This window comes from Saimiri boliviensis, chromosome 15 (assembly GCF_048565385.1).
Source record: "Saimiri boliviensis isolate mSaiBol1 chromosome 15, mSaiBol1.pri, whole genome shotgun sequence".
In the NCBI taxonomy this organism is placed as follows: domain Eukaryota; kingdom Metazoa; phylum Chordata; class Mammalia; order Primates; family Cebidae; genus Saimiri; species Saimiri boliviensis.
In genome coordinates this window covers 19,751,254-19,770,328 of record NC_133463.1, presented here as the reverse complement: position 1 = coordinate 19,770,328, position 19,075 = coordinate 19,751,254, and the positions used below count along the sequence as shown (strand labels likewise).

General features: G+C 42.1%; 1 protein-coding gene across 2 annotated transcripts in view; it reads left to right on the top strand.

The window, feature by feature from the left end:
* The first annotated feature begins 335 nt into the window (after positions 1-335).
* Positions 336-19,075, top strand: part of ARFGEF1 (ARF guanine nucleotide exchange factor 1) — a 163,312-nt gene continuing 144,572 nt past the window's right edge. For both annotated transcript variants that reach the window (XM_010330735.3, XM_003942896.4), the window contains exon 1: positions 336-1,026. In XM_010330735.3, coding sequence (XP_010329037.1) covers positions 903-1,026 — 124 coding nt within the window. In that variant the 5' untranslated portion in view covers positions 336-902. The remainder of the gene's footprint in view (positions 1,027-19,075) is intronic.

The window sequence follows — 19,075 nt, the reverse complement described above, 5'->3', positions numbered from 1 at the left end:
GAGACCCAGTGCGGCTGAGAACGGGCGATGCGGGTGTTCCTGCGATCCCTGGACGGCAAAGGACTGCACTTCCACCAGAAAGTTAGAGAAGCCGGCGCGGAGTAGCCAGGAGTCCTGTTCACCCGGCAAGAGCAGGGGTGCCGAGTGCGGGCGATCCTCGGTCCCGCAGCCCGGCCGCAGGCAACAGCCCGAAGCGCTGGGCGCGGCGCCACAGGACGCCCGCCACGCCCCACACCGCCCTGCAGGCGAACGCGGGAGGCCCCGCCGGGCCGCCGTAGCGCTGCGGCTCGGGCCGCTCCTCCCGCACCGCCCTCCGCCCCCAGCCTCCCGGCGCCGCGGCAGCTCTGGGCAGGCAGCGCCGCCGCCGCCGCCGCCGCTTCCTCCTCTGCAGCCGTTTGGCCGCTGCGTGACGCGTCGTTTCCTCCCAACATGGCGGCCAGGGCAGGTTGGCGGTGATGGAGGCCAGTCCGCGGCCGCGGCGGGTGCGAATCCCCATAGTAGCCAAGGCAGCTCTGCCCTCGCCGGGCCTCTGAGAGCCGCCACCACCTCGTCCCTCAGTCCCCGGCAGACAGCCTCCCGGCCGGGCTTCCACACCGCCGCCAGGGCCAGGGGGACGAGAGAGGGGCGGCCGGGACGCGACCCCCCGGGAGAAGCGGAGGCCCGACGGGCGCGGCCCTCGACGGGTGCGGCTTCTCCGGGGCGGGAGGACCTCGACGCCCCGCGCCGGCCCCGCGGCTGGTCCCGATCACCCGCCCCTTCCTGATCCTGCCGCTGCCCTCCACGCCTGCACTCCCCACCTCCACCCCTCTCCTTTCTCTCTTCTCTTCCTTCCTCTCCTCCTCCTCCCCTCCAGCCGCTGGGAGCCGCGGGTCGGACAAGCCGCCGCCTCCTTCTCCGCGTCCATGTATGAGGGGAAGAAGACGAAGAACATGTTCCTGACCCGGGCCCTGGAGAAGATTTTGGCCGACAAGGAAGTGAAGAAGGCGCATCACTCCCAGCTGCGCAAAGCTTGCGAGGTAGCGTTAGGTGAGTGGAGAGGAGGCCCGGGGGATGGGGTGCTGTGTAGGGGGGGGGTGGGGAGCGGAGGGGACGGGACGGGGGCGCCCCGGGGGTTGGGGTCGCCCGCACCTCTGACCTCGGGGAGCCCTCTCGGAGCCTGGCTGGAGTTGACGGGAACTCGGCTGGATATGGGGCAGAGGCGGGGTAGAGGAGGAAGGTCAGTGAGCTGGGCTCGGGGAACGCGGGGCACCTGGGTTCCAGGGATGGACTGAAGAGTGAGAGGATTTTGTTGGTGGACCGTGAGGTACAGACTGGATACCACCCTTTGTGATGAAGCAGAATATGAGCTCTTGTTTATTAGCTTGGAAATTGAGGTGGGGCCGATGTGTCGAGATTGGGCGTGGGAAGGGTTCCGTATCATAATTAACAATAACTTTTTCGTTTGGCGAGGTACTTCGGGAAGATAGGCTGCTGAAGTTGTTTCCTTGTTGACAGTCTTGAGAAGGGGTTTGCAAGAGGTACAGCTCATTCTGACATCTCTCCGCCTCCGCCACAGGAAAAACATAGAGTAATTTTGTATTTGACTGGGCTGACCTGGAAGAACAAGACCAGTGGTTAAGGGGTGAGGGCGGGTGGTGGCGGCAGGAAAGCAGGGAAGCAAAGAACCTTGAGATAAAATGGCTTTAGGTGACACGGGAAGGGAGGGTTTGAAATGAGGAAAATGAAAAAGACAATGACACCCACCAGCCACATGTCTGGACAGTGGCGGCTGCCCTTAAGCTTGAATTGTGATTTATAGTTCAGATGGAAGAGATCTAGTGTAATGAAGCCCGCAGCAGGGAAAATCCGACAATACCTATGAGGTTAGGCAGATAAGGAATTGTTAAAGGGACAACATTGTTAGATCTATTGCATCCATCAAAGATGAAATCGTTTGAGAGACCAGAACATTTAACACAAAGATGAATTCCTAATACTTACACTTTATAGCACTGGAAATACACTGGGTCAAATTGGCAAGAAAAGGAAGCTTGTTAAATAGGCTTTGGGAAAAAAAGCGTTCTTGAAAGGGGAAAAATCCGTAATAACTTAAAGTATGCCGAAGTTAAGGGGTCAAGACAACTTAAAATTAGCTTTTAATTATTAAAATAAATAGAAGGCTACTATTTAATTTGCAGTAATATGCTGTAGTTCCCCCCCACATCGTTGGTAATATGGAAAACATCGAAGAAATTTCATCTTAAAAAATTCGAATCTGTAGTATAATGGGCTTAAGTTTATTTTGTCGCCTTATTCATGGACCAGAAATTTTCATTTTATTTTTGTAGCTAACGAAATACTGTTACTGGTGTATGAGAAGACAGTTGTATAGTGGCAAATACAGAATTATATCTAGGTCCTGAAAGGAATAATTATTAAATTGGGGTGAGAATGGGGAGAAAGCGATTTTAGGAGTTTTTAAAATAATTGTTCTATGTAGATTTATAAATTACTTGAAGACTAAAGAACTTCAGACAGATTCAACTTAAAGTTATAAATTGTCGTTTGTTTTTTGAGACGGGGGCTTGCTCTGTCACCCAGGCTGAAGTGCAGTGGCTGCCTCAAACTCCCAGGATCAGGCATTCCTTCTGCCTCAGCCTCCCAGGTAATTAGGACTGCAGGCACACCTGCGCACTGCCACCTCAAACTCCCGGGATTGGGCATTCCTTCTGCCTCAGCCTCCCAGGTAATTAGGACTGCAGGCACACCACCACACCTGGCTAATTTTTTTTTTTTTTTTTTTTTTTTTTTGGTAAAGATGGGTTCTCTCTATATTGCCCAGGCTGGTCTCCAAATCTGGGCTCAAGAGATCCTCCCACGTTGGCCTCTCAAAATGCTGGGTTTACAGGCATGAGCTACCTCTTCTGGCCTTAAGTTTTTTATAATTCAGATTTTTCATGTTACAACATATTTTTAATATGTTAAATTGTAGGTATCAAACTGAAGAAATGGAGGGTGTTGTGTGTATGTATGTATTTTCCTTCTCCAAAATAGTAACATAAGTAAGCATATTTTAATGGAAAGCCTACTAGAATGAGAGTCTCAGATCCTAGGTTTAAATCCCAGTTTTGTTACATTGTAGTATTAACCAAGTCCCTGGGCCTTGAGTTCTCTGTAAAATTAGGGTATTGAACTTAATGATTGTATGGTCACCTCTCCGCTAATGTGCCATGAATGTGAATGCACTGTCCTGTTAACTTGTGCATTGAATATTCCTACCACTCATCAGCAGCATCTTTAGAGGGCCCATATTTGATGTGTGTGCTAACTGTACCAGGGTTGTCTATTCCAAATTTTACATTTTTGCCCCCTCTGTATACTCAGTAGAAGCTTTTTATGAGGAATGTGACTATCTAGGCGGGGCCTAGGTGCCAGAGTACTTTATTTACTTGAGAGGTATAAGGCATTTATCCCACACATTTCATAAAGTTACATTTAGACCCCTGCAAAGCAAAATCTCAGTATTCTCATGGTAGCTAATTCCTGGTGAACTTTATTTCTTCCCTTGCAGTTTATCTACATCACCACCCAAACATAAATTGATAGGGATAACTTATTTTGTCTTTGCAGAAAGTATGTCTTGCAGGAAGATGGTATCCCTGAATATGTATAGTCCTTGAAAACCATTAGAGGCGTATCTTCTCCTCTTCAGTATTGAGACTGGGGTCAGGCCCACTTTGGTCTGAGTAATCTATGTACCCAGAAAGCAGGACGGGAAAGCAAACTGGAAAGGCCTGATTTAGTCATCTCTGGTCTATAGATTGTGAGTGGGTGTGTGTTGGATGGTGGAGATACAGAGGTCATTTTGTAGGTGGTGTTATAACCCTTCTAAATACCCACCTGTCTATATTCATTCTTCCCCCAAATATTCATTGAGCATACAGTTGAAGGGAGATGGACAGTAAACAGGAAAATACATAGTATGTCAGACTTTTAATCCTTTTTTGTTTGAAAATCCTTGTATTGGGATGTGAGTAGATTTCAGAGTGTTGCCATTCAAAATTAATTCAGCTACCTTTTAACATAATGACCAATTATAAATAGATTTTCTGTAAACTGTACTCATGAAATTGCAGCTTATCATGTATTCTTAAAACTTTTTTTTTGCTAAAAAGTATAACTTTTATGAAACATCATCTAGATAAGGGTAGATTTTACTTTATTAAAACAGAATCCATTCTCAAAGACACTGTATCAAGGAACTTTTATTATCACAGAAAGAAAAATAAACCTTTAAAGGGATGCAGAGTTAATATAGAACATTTTTTCAAATTATCTTATGTCAGACTTTATTTTGAAGTAAAGAATGGTTAAAAAAGAGTCACCCCCCCCCCCCAACACACACACACATACACACTGTTACAACTGATGTGAAGCCCACAGGCCCAGGAACAGCTCCAGGTTGCCCTCTTTTGGTACTTGCCCTACTGCAGCTCTGCAGAGAGAGGGAGGCTAGGCTGCCCTAGCTTAGCCTGATCCATTCCTGCTCTCGAGAATCCTGACTTAAAAATAGTCTGGCCATCTGCTGGCAGATGAGACAACAGCTGAGCTATTTTTAGTTTAAAAGAATTTAGGATTGTTGTGGGATTGGGCTTGAAGGTAGCATTGTTTGTCTGCTAGGGAGAGTGAAGTTGGGACACATTTCAGTAAGGCCTCTAAGGTTTAGGAGTTTCTTTTATGTTAGTGTTGTGACTAGTTCAACTTATGCTTTCTGACATTGAATACCTATGAAGATACTCTGCAAATGTTAGGATGAAAGAGTTGAAGTTTGGAAACTGGCACTGATAAAAAATAAGAGTGAAAGAAGTGAAGAGGAGACCAGAAGAAAGTTTTAAAGGGAAGGGAGGCATATACTGGCAGTGGTTAAGGGTGGTTTTCCAGGAGGAATATGGGAAAATAATGGAGATAAAGTTGTTAGGGAAGTAATTTTTGCATCAGACAGGGTATGAATTTATATTATTCATCATATTATAAAGTGATCCTGCTGACTTAGTTTTTTTATATAAGAGTCTATTACCTATAATTATAGTTTCATCCAGAAATACAGTATTGAGACTCAGACTTTTCAGAACTTGCTTCCTTCTGCCCCTTTATTTTGGTTGGTGGTGTTATAAAAAGGGATATGTGGGTGGAGGGGAAATTACTTGAATGCTTTGGGCCCTGGTTTTATGCTGCTTTTGGTAACTTAATTTTCATCACTTTTCACCATTTATGAAAAAATGATTTATCACCAAACAATATCCTGCCATCAGTGAACACCTTAATTATAATTTAAATCCATTAACAAATCTTTGTTTAAACCTTCTTTGATATCTAAAGTGAAAGGTATTTTCAATATGCCAGGCTACCTGAATTTTTGAGATGGGTACAAGAAAAGAGTGTAATTAGTGACATAACTGAAAGATTGATCCTATTTGTATATGTTCTTTTCTTTCACATTTCAGATTTGTTTTTAGGACACTTGCTCCAGAATAGTGTTAAATGAAATAAATGTTGTAGAGTACAAGTTCTTAGAGAAGCTCTTTCACAAAAGTAAGTTGGGTTGAAAAAATAAGTTTGGATCACAGTGTATATTTCCATCTTGGAAATTTATAATGCACATGAACATAGTTAAGATTCTGAAAAGTCCTCCAAGAAAGACAGCCGTTCAATTTTGTTTAATGAAGTTTTTCCTGAATTTATGTGATCCTTTTTCATTGGGTGTTAACTCAGTTAACTCCCCTAGGACACATTGTTCCTTGGAACTTACTTTCAGACACTGGGGAAGGAAAGGCAGGTACAGTAACCCTAACTATTGGTGAGACCATCTTCCAGAAGAGGTTTGAGGAAACCAGTACACAAACCTGTGTTTCCCTAAACACAGGTCTGGGGAAAGCAGTAGATGATGTTGATAGTGTGGAAAGGAGAAGAAAGTCTGAAATAAGGAGCAGTTGAAATGATCACGCTCAGAGGACTGTTTGCTGTCTTTCTTTCCAATCCCATCTAGGGGCAGGTAACTCATTTGTGTCTCCTGGTAAGGTTTAACTTATAGAGAAAATTGTGAATGGGAAATAATTTGGGGAAATATTTGTGATAATATTCCTCACATAATGGAGGAAGGATATTTGAAAAGAAAAAATATACATGAGTAAATTATTGTTGCCATTCCAAACTAGGTATATATTTCAATCAGGTATTTGTTGAACTCGTATGTGCTAAATTTGACTTCAGTGGTGGATATACAACAATGAACTAAATATGCTTTCACAGAACATACATTCTAGTGGGGCGAGGGTGATAGTAACAAACTTATCTTCAGATTGTTATCTGAAGAAATAGTTCAGAAGGTTAAAGGGAAAAGGGTGGGAGTACTGCTTTAGATATAGACAGAGTTGTCAGGAAAGTCCTATCTATGAGATGACATTTGAGCAGAGAAGTGACACAAGTGAAGGAGTTAGTCTTTCAGATGCTTGGATGAAATAGAAACAGAGGAAACAGCCAGATGGATGTGTGCTCAGTTTGTTTGAGGATGCTAGGAGGCTTGTGTGGCTGGGAGAGAGAGACAGGGAAAGATAGGAGGGGAGGGCAGATTTGGGATTTTAGTGTCAGCATGTTTATATTTTTAAAGGTTCATGGTGGCCAGTGACTGTGGGGACTTAGACTAGGTTGGTGGTAGTGGAAAGGGTGATAATTGTGTGCATTTGGAATTATATTTTGGAGTTCATGGGATTTGCTGATGTGTTGGTTGACAGAGGGGGCTGGCATCCAGTCTCGTAGCCAGAGCTTCAGGATAGAGGAAGATGGCATTCACCTCAATGGAGGACTCTAGGATAGAAAAAGTCTTTGGGAAATATGTTTTTATATAGTAAAAATTTTCATCTTGCCTTTTATATGTATTTAGAATGTTTTAATGATAGAATTTTCTGATGATATAGGATTTTTTTTACTGAGAATGACAAAATAATTTCAATTTTGTCAGGTTTTTTGCTGGGAGGTTTTTTTTTTACTAAAGAAATGAGCCTTTCACTTGTCTGGTTCTTTTCCTGTAATAGGAACTTTGTGGATGTAATTAGTGAAGGATCTTGGGGTAAAATTGAAATCCTCTATTTAGGGCCTTTAGGTGAGCCCTAAATCCAATGATTGTGTCCTTGTAAGGCATAGGAAGGGACACAGTCACATACAAAGGAAAAAGGCCATGTGAAAATGGAGGCAGAGATCAGAGTTACTGCTGCCACAAGCTATGGAATGCCAGAAGCTGCCAGAAGTAGGAAGAGGCAAGGAGGTATTCTTCCCTGGAACTTTTGGATGTAGCATAGCTCTGCTGTGACCTTGATTTTAGATTTTCGGCCACCAGAAGTATCAGAGGAAATTTCTGTTGGTTTAAGCCACCAAATTTATGGTAATTTTTTAAGGCGGCCTTAGGAAATGAGTGCAGGTTCCCTTTTATGCTAACTTTTCAGACCCATTTTGATTTCTTTCTCCACTTGCAGGCTCTACTATACTTATGTTTACACAGTCAAATGCTGTCTTTGGCTCATCTCTGACTGTTTCGTGAATCTCCAAAGCAGTTATTCTGAGGCTTTAGTGTGTTACAAGTAGAGGCTCTTGAAAATTTTCTTTAAAGAAAAGGTCTGGGCTCAAGTATTTAAAAGTATTTAAAAAGCTTTGTGTTCTGCTTTTGATATTTTGTTTTCCTTAGACTTAGACTTGATATAGCTAAATTTGTTTATATAACCTATGTTATCTTTTCATTCAGAAAAGGCTTTGAAAATCTTTAAAATATTTTATATTACCACTGGCAGTGTCTTTAGAAAACTCCATGTGAAGCTATTAATTTTTCTTAACAAAAATGTACACTTTGAGATTTTTGGTTTTTTTGAGATGAAGTCTTGCTCTGTCACCCAGGCTGGAGTGTGGTGGTGCAATCTCGGCTTACTGCAGCCTCTGCCCCCCAGGTTCCAGTGATTTTCCTGCCTCAGCCTCCTAGATAGCTGGGATTACAGGCATATGCCACCACGCCTGGCAAATTTTTGTATTTTTAGTAGAGACAGGGTTTTGAACATGTTGGCCAGCCTGGTCTCGAACTCCTGACCTCAGGTAGTCTGCCCACCTGGGCCTCCCAAAGTGCTAGGATTAGAGATATGAGCTACTTCGTCCAGCTGAGACATCATTTAATCAGCTGTTTAAAAACCCTCATCTATCAGAACTTTGCTGAGAAATGAAATAATAAAAATATAAGCAGCCAAAATAGATATCATGAAGGCCAAGCACTTTATACAGAAGAGACTCTCTAGGGCTTTTACTCGGTTTACTTTTATAATTCCAATAAGTTTGATAACTTAATTTTTTTAAATAAAAGAATCCTTCAGATCATTTTCAAAAGTGCAACTACAACAACAAAAATTTACCATGATACTCCTAGCTGAAGATAACCACTGTTAACTTTTTGAAAAACAACTTTCTGATGATTTACATACTATTTACTTTGAGTATGATTTTTTGTAAATTTAATGAATTACAAAGCCATCAGCATAAATCCAATTTTAGAATATTACCATTACCTCAAAAACATCCCTGGTGCTCTCGTTGTCATCTCTAGTTTCAGGCATTCACTAATCTGTTTTCTGTCTTTAGAGTTGCCTGTTCTAGACATTTCATGAAATGCAGTTAATACACAGGTGGTCTTTAGTTTCTGTTTTTTTTCAGTATGTTTTTGAGGTTCATTCATGAAGCTTGTAGCCATACGTCATTTCCTGTTATTGAAGAATAGCATTCCATTGTTTGTATAGCCTACATTTTGCTTATCCATTTACCAATTGATAGATATTTGGGTTGAATGAATAATACTGCCATGACTATTTGTATATAAGTTTTTGTACATAAAGTTTTATTTCTAGGTTGACAAACTAGGAAGGGAGTTGGTGGGCCACATGATAAATTTATGTTTAACTTTTTAAGAAACTACTCAATTCTTTTCCAAAGTTCTTGCACCATTTTACATACCCACCAGCAGTGTATTAGGCTTCCCATTTCTCCAAATTCTCACCATTCGTTATTGCCTGTGTTTTTAATTTTAGCCATCCTAGTTATGATGAAGTATTATTTCATTGAAGCACTGTTAATTTTTTGAAGTACAGATTGAGTACCCTTTATTGAAAATGCTTGGGATCAGAAATGTCTTTTATTTTGGGTTTTTTTGCATTTTGGAGTATTTGCATAAACTTGAGATTGAGGTCTAAACATAGAATTCACTTATGTTTCACATACACCTTATACACATAGTCTGAAGGTAGTTTTATGCACTGGTCTTTTTTTTTTTTTTTTTCCAGAGTTTTGCTCTTGTTGCCCAGGCTACCATGCAGTGGTGTGATCTCAGCTCACTGCAACCTCTGCCTCCCAGGTTCAAGTGATTCTTCTGCCTAAACCTCCCAAGTAGCTGGGATTACAGGCATGCACCACTACGCGTGGCTAATTTTGTATTTTTAGTAGAGACGAGGTTTTACCATGTTGGCCATGCTGGTTTGGAACTCCTGACCTCAGGTGATCCACCTGCCTCGGCCTCTTAAAATGCTGGGATTACAGGTGTGAGCCACCACACCCGGCCTTATGTACTATTGTTAATTTTGTGCATGAAACACAATTCTGACTGTGACCTATCACATGAGATCAGATGTGGATTTTTTTTTCTTTGAGAGGGATTCTCGCTCTGTCACCAGGCCAGAGTGCAGCAGCACGACATCGGCTCACTGCAACCTCTGCCTCCTGGGTTCAAGCACTTCTGCCTCAGCTTCCCTAGTAGCCAGGACTACAGGCGTGCACCACCACCCCCAGCTAATTTTTGTGTTTTTAGTAGAGACAGGGTTTCACCATGTTTGCCAGGATGATCTCGATCTCTTGACATCGTGATCTGCCTACCTCGTCCTCCAAAAGTGCTGGGAGTACAAGCATGAGCCACTGCACCCAGCCAAGACGTGGAATTTTTCACTTCTGGCTTCATGTCAGTTCTCAAAAAGTTTCAGATTTTGGAACATTTGAGATTAGGAATGCTCAACCTGTATTTTTTTTAGACTTCATTCTACACACACATACACAGGAGCATGGACATGGACAAGCATATATATTCTTGAAAAAATTGAGCAGCCAAGCATGGTGGTTCACACCTGTAATCCCAGCACTTTAGGAGTTCAAGGCAGGCAGATTCCTTGAACCCAGGAGTTTGGTACCAACCTGGGTAACATGGCGAAACCCTGTGTCTACAAAAAGTCCTAAAAAAAAAAAATTAGCTGGGTGTGGTGGTGTGCACCAGCTATTTGGGAGGCTAAGGTGGCCCAGGAAGTTGAGGCTGCAGTAAGCTGTGATCACACCACTGCACTCCAGCCTGGGTGACAGAGTGAGAGCCTGTCTCAAAAAAAAAAAAAAAAAAAGTCTATTTAATTTTTAAGACAATAGTAGGAGGAAAAAGAATAGCTAGTATTTATTGAGTGTTTACTGTATGCCAGGTTTTGTACCAATTAAATACTTAAATGACTTTATCTCAGTTAGTCCTCAGAACAACCTGTGCTTAGGTTCTATTATTATATGCATTTTGCAAATGAAGGAAATAAGTTTGTGTTTGGCAGATTTGTAATATGACTTTAGAGCCTGCATCGTCATCTTGGGAGCTGTGTTACACACTGCTTTTTGGCTTAATGTGACAGTTCTGTTCTGCACCCTCAATTACAGTGCTATAAGTTTATAAGCAACAAAACAAAAAGAAAAAGAAGGGCAACTGTAGAAAGAAAGGTACTGTTGAGAAGAGAAAAAGGGCCATATACTGAACAGACATAGAAACAAGTAACAGCAATATCGGAAAATATTGCTATGTACATTTCAGTGAATCTCCAGGGTAAATGTTCATGTGTTCATCATGGGATCTCCAAATATGTTGTGTACAATATAATTTTAATTATCTGTTCTGTTTGAGAAGTCAGGCAAATTCATGTGTATGTATCTTCTAAGATTTAATTTTAAAAGTAAAGTGTCAGTAATTTAAGCCATTTGGAAATTTCATCTGCCCTGAACACTTCCCAGGCATTCAGAATAGGTTAGCTTTTATTGGGCTTCTATGCCTATCCTTTAAAAATACTCTCACTTGCTTTTTATATTAATATTTTATAACATTTCAAATCATTTTAAGAATTGATACAAGAACAAAATTTTATTAAAATGTTACGTTATATGATGTGAAATTACAATAAGACTTGATCTAAAAATAAATAGTCATAAATCTCAGTGGCTTCTTCTGTAAGTATATAAATATAATTTTGTGTAATTGTCATGATTTTCTGTTCTTGCATCAATACTTCATATGCATTTTCTATATATCTACGGTGTCTTGCTTCCTAGCATTTTAATAATATGCCATTTGTTTAAATATTTTTAAGTTTGGGGATGTGTTAACATTTACATTTTGCTGCACATTTTTTTTTATAGTTAATCCCTTGCAGAGTTTGTTGAGTGTTTGTTATATATGCAGAACTGTTTAAAACAAACTCTTAAGATTGAAATTACTGGGTTAGAGTGTGGTCATTCATGACTGTTCCTTCAGGTAAAGTTGACACACATACTATACCTGTGCTAGGTGCAAGTAAACAACAGCACTGAGGACAAGACAGAATTTGCTTTCTTTAGATTTATTGCTTTTGATCACTGTTTTCTCTTTTCATTTTTCCTTTGCATTTTTTTTTTTTCTGTTCTAAGAGTTAAAAACAGGCCAGGCACAGTGGCTCATGCCTTTAATCTCAGCACTTTGGGAGGTCGAGGTGGGCAGATCACAAGGTCAGAAGTTGGGGACTAGCCTGACCAACATGGTAAAACCCCATCTCTACTAAAAATACAAAAAAAATTAGCCGAGTATGGTGGTGTGCGCCTGTCATGCCAGCTACCCAGGAGGATGAGGTAGGAGAAGCACTTGAACCCGGAAGGCAGAGGTTGCAGGGAGCCAAAATCAAGCCACTGCAGTTGAGCCTTGGCAACAGAGCGAGACTTCATCTCAAAAAAACAAAACAAAACACAAAAGAGTAAAAAACAAAGACATAAAAATTCCTCTTTATAGTTAGGATATCTGTACTTTCATTTTCTATGAATTTGATATTTTTCATACTTTTTCTTGAGGGTTATCTTAGTCTTAGTATATCTTAGTCTGTTTAAGCTACTCTGATAGAATACTGTAAACTGGGTGGCTATGGACAACAGAAATTTATTTCTCATAGTTCATTTCTCACTGGGAATTCAAAGATCGAGGTACTGACAGATTCCTTTTCTGGTGATGGCTGGCTCCTTATAGCTAGCACCTCTGGTAGTGTTGTCACATGGGAAGAATGAAATATGACTCTTTCATAAGGGCACTAATTCCATTCATGGGCGCTCCACCCTTATGACCTAGTCACCTCCTGAAGACCCCACCTCTTAATTCCATCACATTGGGAATCAAGTTTTAATGTGTGATTTTTTAGCGGGGTGAGGGAGGACACAAACAATCAGACCATAGCAGAGTATATAATATGCAGTACGTATTTTAAAAGTTCATTTTGTTTCTCTGAATTGATGGGTGTTTTGACAGCAGTTACTAAGTGGTTTTAAAACATCACATCTTTTCCATCAGTCATTATCAATTTATATTAGTATAGTACTTAATGTGGTATCTGGTAAGATTGACTAGTCTTCATTGTTTCTTAATTTTTTTGAAAAAAATATTACTTTTTCCATATAACGTTAGGATTTTCTTTTGTTTTCTAATGCTCATTCTTTTTTTTTTTTTTTTTTTTTTTTTAAAGCCGAGTCCAGGTTTATTGGGATCTGTGGGCAACCCAGGCGGGAGGGGAGCTGAGCTGCACCCAGCAGCTGCCGGAGAGGGTTTTTATAGGGAGGGGGCCTGCTTAGGTTAGGTGTTGCGGAGTGATTGGTGGAAGGGAGAGCAGAGGAGGGTTTTCTGTGTGCCAGAAGGGGATTGGTCACCTCTTGGCGGGCTTAGGTTTGAATTTTATTGGCTGTCTTGTTTCTAGGCAGACTACTGCAACTGCCAAGGGGTGGGGGATGGGGGTTGGCTTTAGGTTTGGCGGGTTAAAGCTGAGCAGTGATTGGTCGCCCTGCGCTACCAGGCAGAATAGGGTCTGCAGGCGGACTCCAGGAAGTGAGGGACAAAATGGAGGACTGTGGGTTTTTCTACCAAACATTCCCGACTCCTTAAAAAGGAAAAAGGGCGACGAAGTCGTTCTGGCTACTTCCTGCTGGACTTGGGCGAAGAGGGGCCATCTTAAGGAGTCTGGGAGATTGGCAGAGGGGTGTAGGTGTAGTTTGGTGTTGGGTGGCTGGATACCGGCTGCAGCATCATTTGGTTGATGGTAACTCAGGTTAGTTCTTGAAACCGACGTTGGAGGAACTGGAAAAAACACGGAGCAATGAATAAAACAAGACAGATAATTAGTAAGGGACCAAGTAGTGGGGATAGAAGGGTGTACATGGAAGACGACCACCATGCGGAGGCCTCTGTTGAAAACTTATAATTTTGGAGGCTGGTTTTGATTTTTTGGAGATTTTCAATTCGCGTTTCTACCAGTCCAGATTCGTTGACATAGTAGCAGCATTCCTTTTGTAGGAAGATGCAGGTTCCTCCACGCTCCACCGTCAGTAGATCCAGCGCCCTCCGATTTTGTAGGGCTACCTGGGCGACCGAGGTGATCTGTCGTTGGAGAGATGTTAGAGACGCTGCTGAGTCTTCGATGGCTGCCTGAAGTTGTGAGGAGAGTCGGGCGAGGGCTTGGTGAGAGTGGAGCAGAGCCCCACCTCCCAGTCCTGCGGCCAGCGCCGAACCTGCAAGGGACAGACCTACCGCCATCAGGAGGAATGCTGCCCTTCGGGTGCGATGAGATGGAGCCTGCGGGACTTGTAATAGGAGGAACTCGGCCAGGGAGTAGACAGTGAGTCGAGGTACTAGGGTGACTGGAAGGCATAAGAGGGTTGGAGGCTGGCTAGAAGACAGGGTTTTTGTTAGGGTGTCGTTACACCAGAAGAAGATGCCCCTTGGAGCGGTTAGGCTGGTTGAAACCCACCTGTTGTGGTTACAATAGGAATAATTGTGGCCTAGGGAGTAGCAGGCCGGGAGCTGAGACTCAGGTAAGGCATAGAGTTGTACGTTAGGAATGGGAGTAAAGGGGTTAGATGATTCCGGAGCATTACGCGGAAAGGGAACCAGTACTGCAACGAGAGGAGTCTGCCCAAGAGTGGCACACAGAAGGCAGGAGGTTAAATTAGTAAGTCCGGACTGGTTAGCAAGTGCCAATCCCTCCCTGAGGAGGGCGATCCATGAAAAGGGGTGTTGCGGGGTTGGAGCTGAGTGTTTAGGATTTGCTCCTGGATTTGTATGGAGGAACGAATCGGTGAAGAGGTGAGGACGTAGGCACGCCATATGTACAGGTGTGAGGACGGGTACGATTGTTTTGGGAAGTCATAAAGGGCTGCCTTTTGAGGACTGGTCCATCTTCGGTCCCAAGGGTCAGAGATGGTTAGAGTGAATTGGTTTTTTCCCTCAGTGGTGGGAGTTTTGGATAAAAGTGAGTGATGGGTTTGACTGCTTGGGCTTGGTTGGGTATGGCGTTGTTTTTTCCAAGTTACAGGTTGACCAGACACAGCCCAGACAAGAGTACCAGGAAGAGGTTTGACAGGTTGAAGGCTGTCTGTAATGGTAGCAGAGAACAGGGAAGGGGACCCTGGAATTGTAAAACCTAGAAAAGTTGAGCTGTATGGGGCGTGAGCACCCCGTTGTGGGGCAGTCAGTGGTGGCTAGAAGATGATTGTGAGAGTAAGGGGGAGGGTCACAGATATGTTGTGTTTTGGTATAGTTTTCAGTAAGGAAGAATCTCCAGACATACTGAGAGGAGCTAAGTTTTGGTAAGTTTGAGAGATAGAGGGCCAGTAGGAGTACACTCCCAGCGGGGAGAGAGAGAGCCATCAGGGCACCTCTTCACTCGGGACAGGTGGACCCACGACGGGATTTGTGCGACCTTAATGGCTGAAGGGGTGGCGAGGATAACTGTGTAAGGACCCTCCCACCGAGGAACTAGGGGCTTTGGGGTAAGGTTTTTTATGAGGACTGAGTCACCGGGGGAGATACCCTTGGAACTGGTAGGAGAATTAGAGGGGTGGGGTAAGGAGGAGTTGGCGTGTTCCCTGAGGAGGTTTCTGAGGAGGGTGAAGTAGGGGAGATAGTTTTCTAGAGGGGTTGTGTTTGGAGGTGGAGGGGTGGACAGCAAAAAGGGGCGCCCGTAAAGGAGTTCGAACGGGCTGAGCTGTGATGAGCCCCGTGGACGTGCCCGCAACCTGGCAAGGGCTAAGGGAAGCAGGGTGATCCACGACTGTCGGAGTTCTAAGGAGAGTTTGGTGAGCTGCTCCTTGATGAGCCCGTTGGCCCGTTCCACCTTACCAGAAGATTGAGGATGGTAGGCCGCGTGGAGTTTCCACTGGATTCCTAGGGAGGTAGAGACCGCATTAGTGACTTTGGAGATAAAGGCAGGGCCGTTGTCGGACTGGATGGTAGCCGGGAGCCCAAAACGAGGAATGATGTCCTGGATTAGATGGTGGGCCACTTGGTCAGCCGACTCAGAGGTGGTAGGGAAAGCCTCTATCCATCCTTATCCGGAGTGTGGAGGCCAATTCAGAGGAAGGGGGGTCGCTAGAGGGAGGGGGCTGCTGGTGGACCAGCCGCCCACACCTCCCGGGTTTCGGCACCAAATGTGCGACCCGCAGAGACCCTTCCCGAAGCAAATGAGAGCGAGGAGTTGTTAAGCCGAGTCCAGGTTTATTGGGATCTGCGGGCAACCCAGGCGGGAGGGGAGCTGAGCTGCCTCTAATGCTCATTCTTAACATCTTATTAACATGTTACTTAATCAGCTCTTCTTACTTCCTATTCTTATACATCAGATAAAAAGTGTTATAGTTGGGAAGAATTTGATTATTTTGTTTCATCCAATTTATTGGGTCCTCATGCTTCCATTGCCAAGTTTTATTTCTTACCTGATAACTGAGAATGTGTTTGTTTAATGCAGTGTCAGAAAGCAACAATGTTTTATGCAGTGGCAAGCAAAGCTTATGTGTAATTTCTAATGTGCTTTGATCTTTAGAAATGAGAATGGAACCATGTGCATCTTCTGCAAAGGTGAATAGTAAAAATAAGGTGTAGATTGTTTGATATCAGTTAGTAGCCAGTAATTAAGATTTTATAATATATGCCAGTGTCCAAAAATAAGTTTTTACAATTATTAGAGAAAAAAAGTTTTACAGTAAATGCCAACTCTGTCTAGCTATCTTGCTAGAAGATATAAAAGCAGAAATTAAAGTTATATTATTAGAATGTATTTTTTTTTCTAACTGCAATGATGAATCTGTGTGTTTGAATAAATGAAGTGAAGGTATTTTATTATTTTTTGTTTCTACCCTCAATCCCCATTTTTATGGCTGTTATACAGAATTTCTTGAATGGTAGATTAGAAGGAAAGTTACTTTTGTTTGTAATATGTACACATTCTTCCCTTAAAAAGTCAGTGAGTATGCCAGCATATACTGTCTTAAACTTGTGTATATGTCTACCCTCATTGAATTATTTTTCTTATGAAAGTTAAATATTTCTCAATTCTTAACTTTCTCTTACATTTCAAAAAGCACCCTTTAGTACAGGCGTCTTCAAACTACGGCCCCCTGAGGCCGTTTATCCGGCACCCACCGCACTTCAGGATGGGGCACCTCTTTCATTGGTGGTCAGTGAGAGGAGTACAGTATGTGGCGGCCCTCCAGTGGTCTGAGGGACAGTGAACTGGCCCCCTGTGTAAAAAGTTTGGGGACGCCTGCTTTAGTAGGTAATTAATATGCAAAATTATGGCTTCCTCTAAGAAAATGTTAGGTTTTCAAAATTATCACTCTTACAGTTCTTTTTGTTTGATTGCTTTTTCTTGGTTTGAATGAAAAATATCTTTAAGAAAGGTTTGATAGTCTTTTTCTGTTTTATCACTTAGTTAAAATTATATTTATTTTTACTAAGTTGTTTTCAATTTTGTGTTATTAAATTGAATAGCCTTTTTTTTTTAGCACTCCCCTAAATGGTTTCTAACAATTCAGTCTCGTTGAAGCTTTCTATCCTTAACATTTATAAAAATAATATAATCTTTCATTAATAACAAGAAGCTTTGTTTGGTTTTGCTACTCATGCATGCCTAATGCTATTCTGTGTAATTAAGATATCTTTCACCAGTTCGTTTGATTAAAACTTCTTAATGTAAAGGTTTTGTTGATTTAGTAAATTAATGTCCCCAAATATTTTGTCCAAGATAGTCACTGTTAATAATTCGGCTTTTCAGAAAGTATATAAGAAAACAAAAATACCTTTGAGTTTGGAAATTTAATGTTCTCCAGAATGTTTGCTATTTTTCTAGCTCTTTCCATTTAAATTTTTAAAATTCTTTTGTTTTTGAGACGGAGTCTTGCTCTGTTGCCATGCTGCAGTGCAGTGGCATGATCTCGGCTCACCACAGCCTCTGCCCCCTAGGTTCAAGCGATTCTCCTGCCTCAGCATCCTGAGTAGTTGGGACTACAGGCACTAACCACCATGTCCGACTAATTTTTGTATTTTTAGTAGAGATCAGGTTTCACCATGTTGGCCAGGATGGTCTTGATCTCTCGACCTCGTGATCTGCACGCCTCAGCCTCCCAAAGTGCTGGGATTACAGGCATGAGCCACTGTGCCTGGTCTTAAATTCTTATTTTTATCCTGATTTTTTTTTTCTTTTTTTAGACAAGAGTCTTGCTCTGTTGGCCAGGCTGGAGTGCAGTGGTGTGATCTCGGCTTACTGCAACGTCCGCCTCCTGGTTCAAGCAATTCTCCTGCCTCAGCCTCCCGAGTAGCTGGGATTACAGGTATGCGCCACGATGCCCGGCTAATTTTTGCACTTTTAGTAGAGATGGGGTTTCACCATATTGGCCAGGCTGGTCTCATACTCCTGACTTTGTGATCTGCCAGCTTTGGCTTCCAAAAATGCTGGGATTATAGGCGTGAGCCACCGGCCTGGCCCTGAATTTTTTATTTAAAAAAATTACCACAGTATTTTTGTTTTTGTGTTTTTAACTATTTACATTCATTTCCCACCTGATTCTCCTTCTTTCTCCTTCTTTTCACACCCTCAATTCAGTCAGTTTAAAAATAATCAGAGGATAACCTGAAATACAAATATGCATCTAGTTTACAACCCTTGATATATCCTCACAAATGACCACTACATTGCAGAAATGAGAGGAAATTCACTATGTGATAGAACATTAGATTGGTGGAAGTTTATTGTTAGATCCCAGGAGGAATGAAATGCTAAAAGGATGAGAGAGAAGAGCTAGATATGGAGGACAGGGAAGATAAAGCTGTGTAATGTGGTAATTCATTTTCTGAAACATAAAACAAAAATTAGAAATTGCTGGCAAAACAATAATCAAAGATAAGCTGGAGAAAACGTCTGTACTAAAAAAAATACCTGTGTGTGCAAACTGCTGTATTCTAGGAAGAAAAATACTCAATGTGAAAAGACTCTTACAAGTCTCAGTCCAGCAATATTTTTTAATATTAAAGATAAAAATTAATGTTTTAAATATCCAGGCAGAGAAAATAAGCTTCCAGAAAAATAGTTCATTTTGTTAAGACTGTAAGAAATTAGTAGCACCCATGGCTATTTAAGAAAGAAAAAAATTATGAGAGTTTCAGCCTAGGTAAATTTAATAGGAACTTGCTGAAAGTGATAAAACAGTGACTCTGCTAATAAATGTGGACATTCTGTTTTATATCTTTTTTTAAAAAATGCTTTATCTCACCCCTCTGTCATCTTTTTCCTTTGTTTCCTTCTTTGTCTTCTTCATCTTTCTACCCCTTTCTCTCACCCTCTCTATTTCAAATTCTACTTCTAGAATATTGTTAGAAAACAATGCAAAATGTGTTATAAAGATATATGTGCAAATGTATTTATCATTATGTTATTTATAATTACTA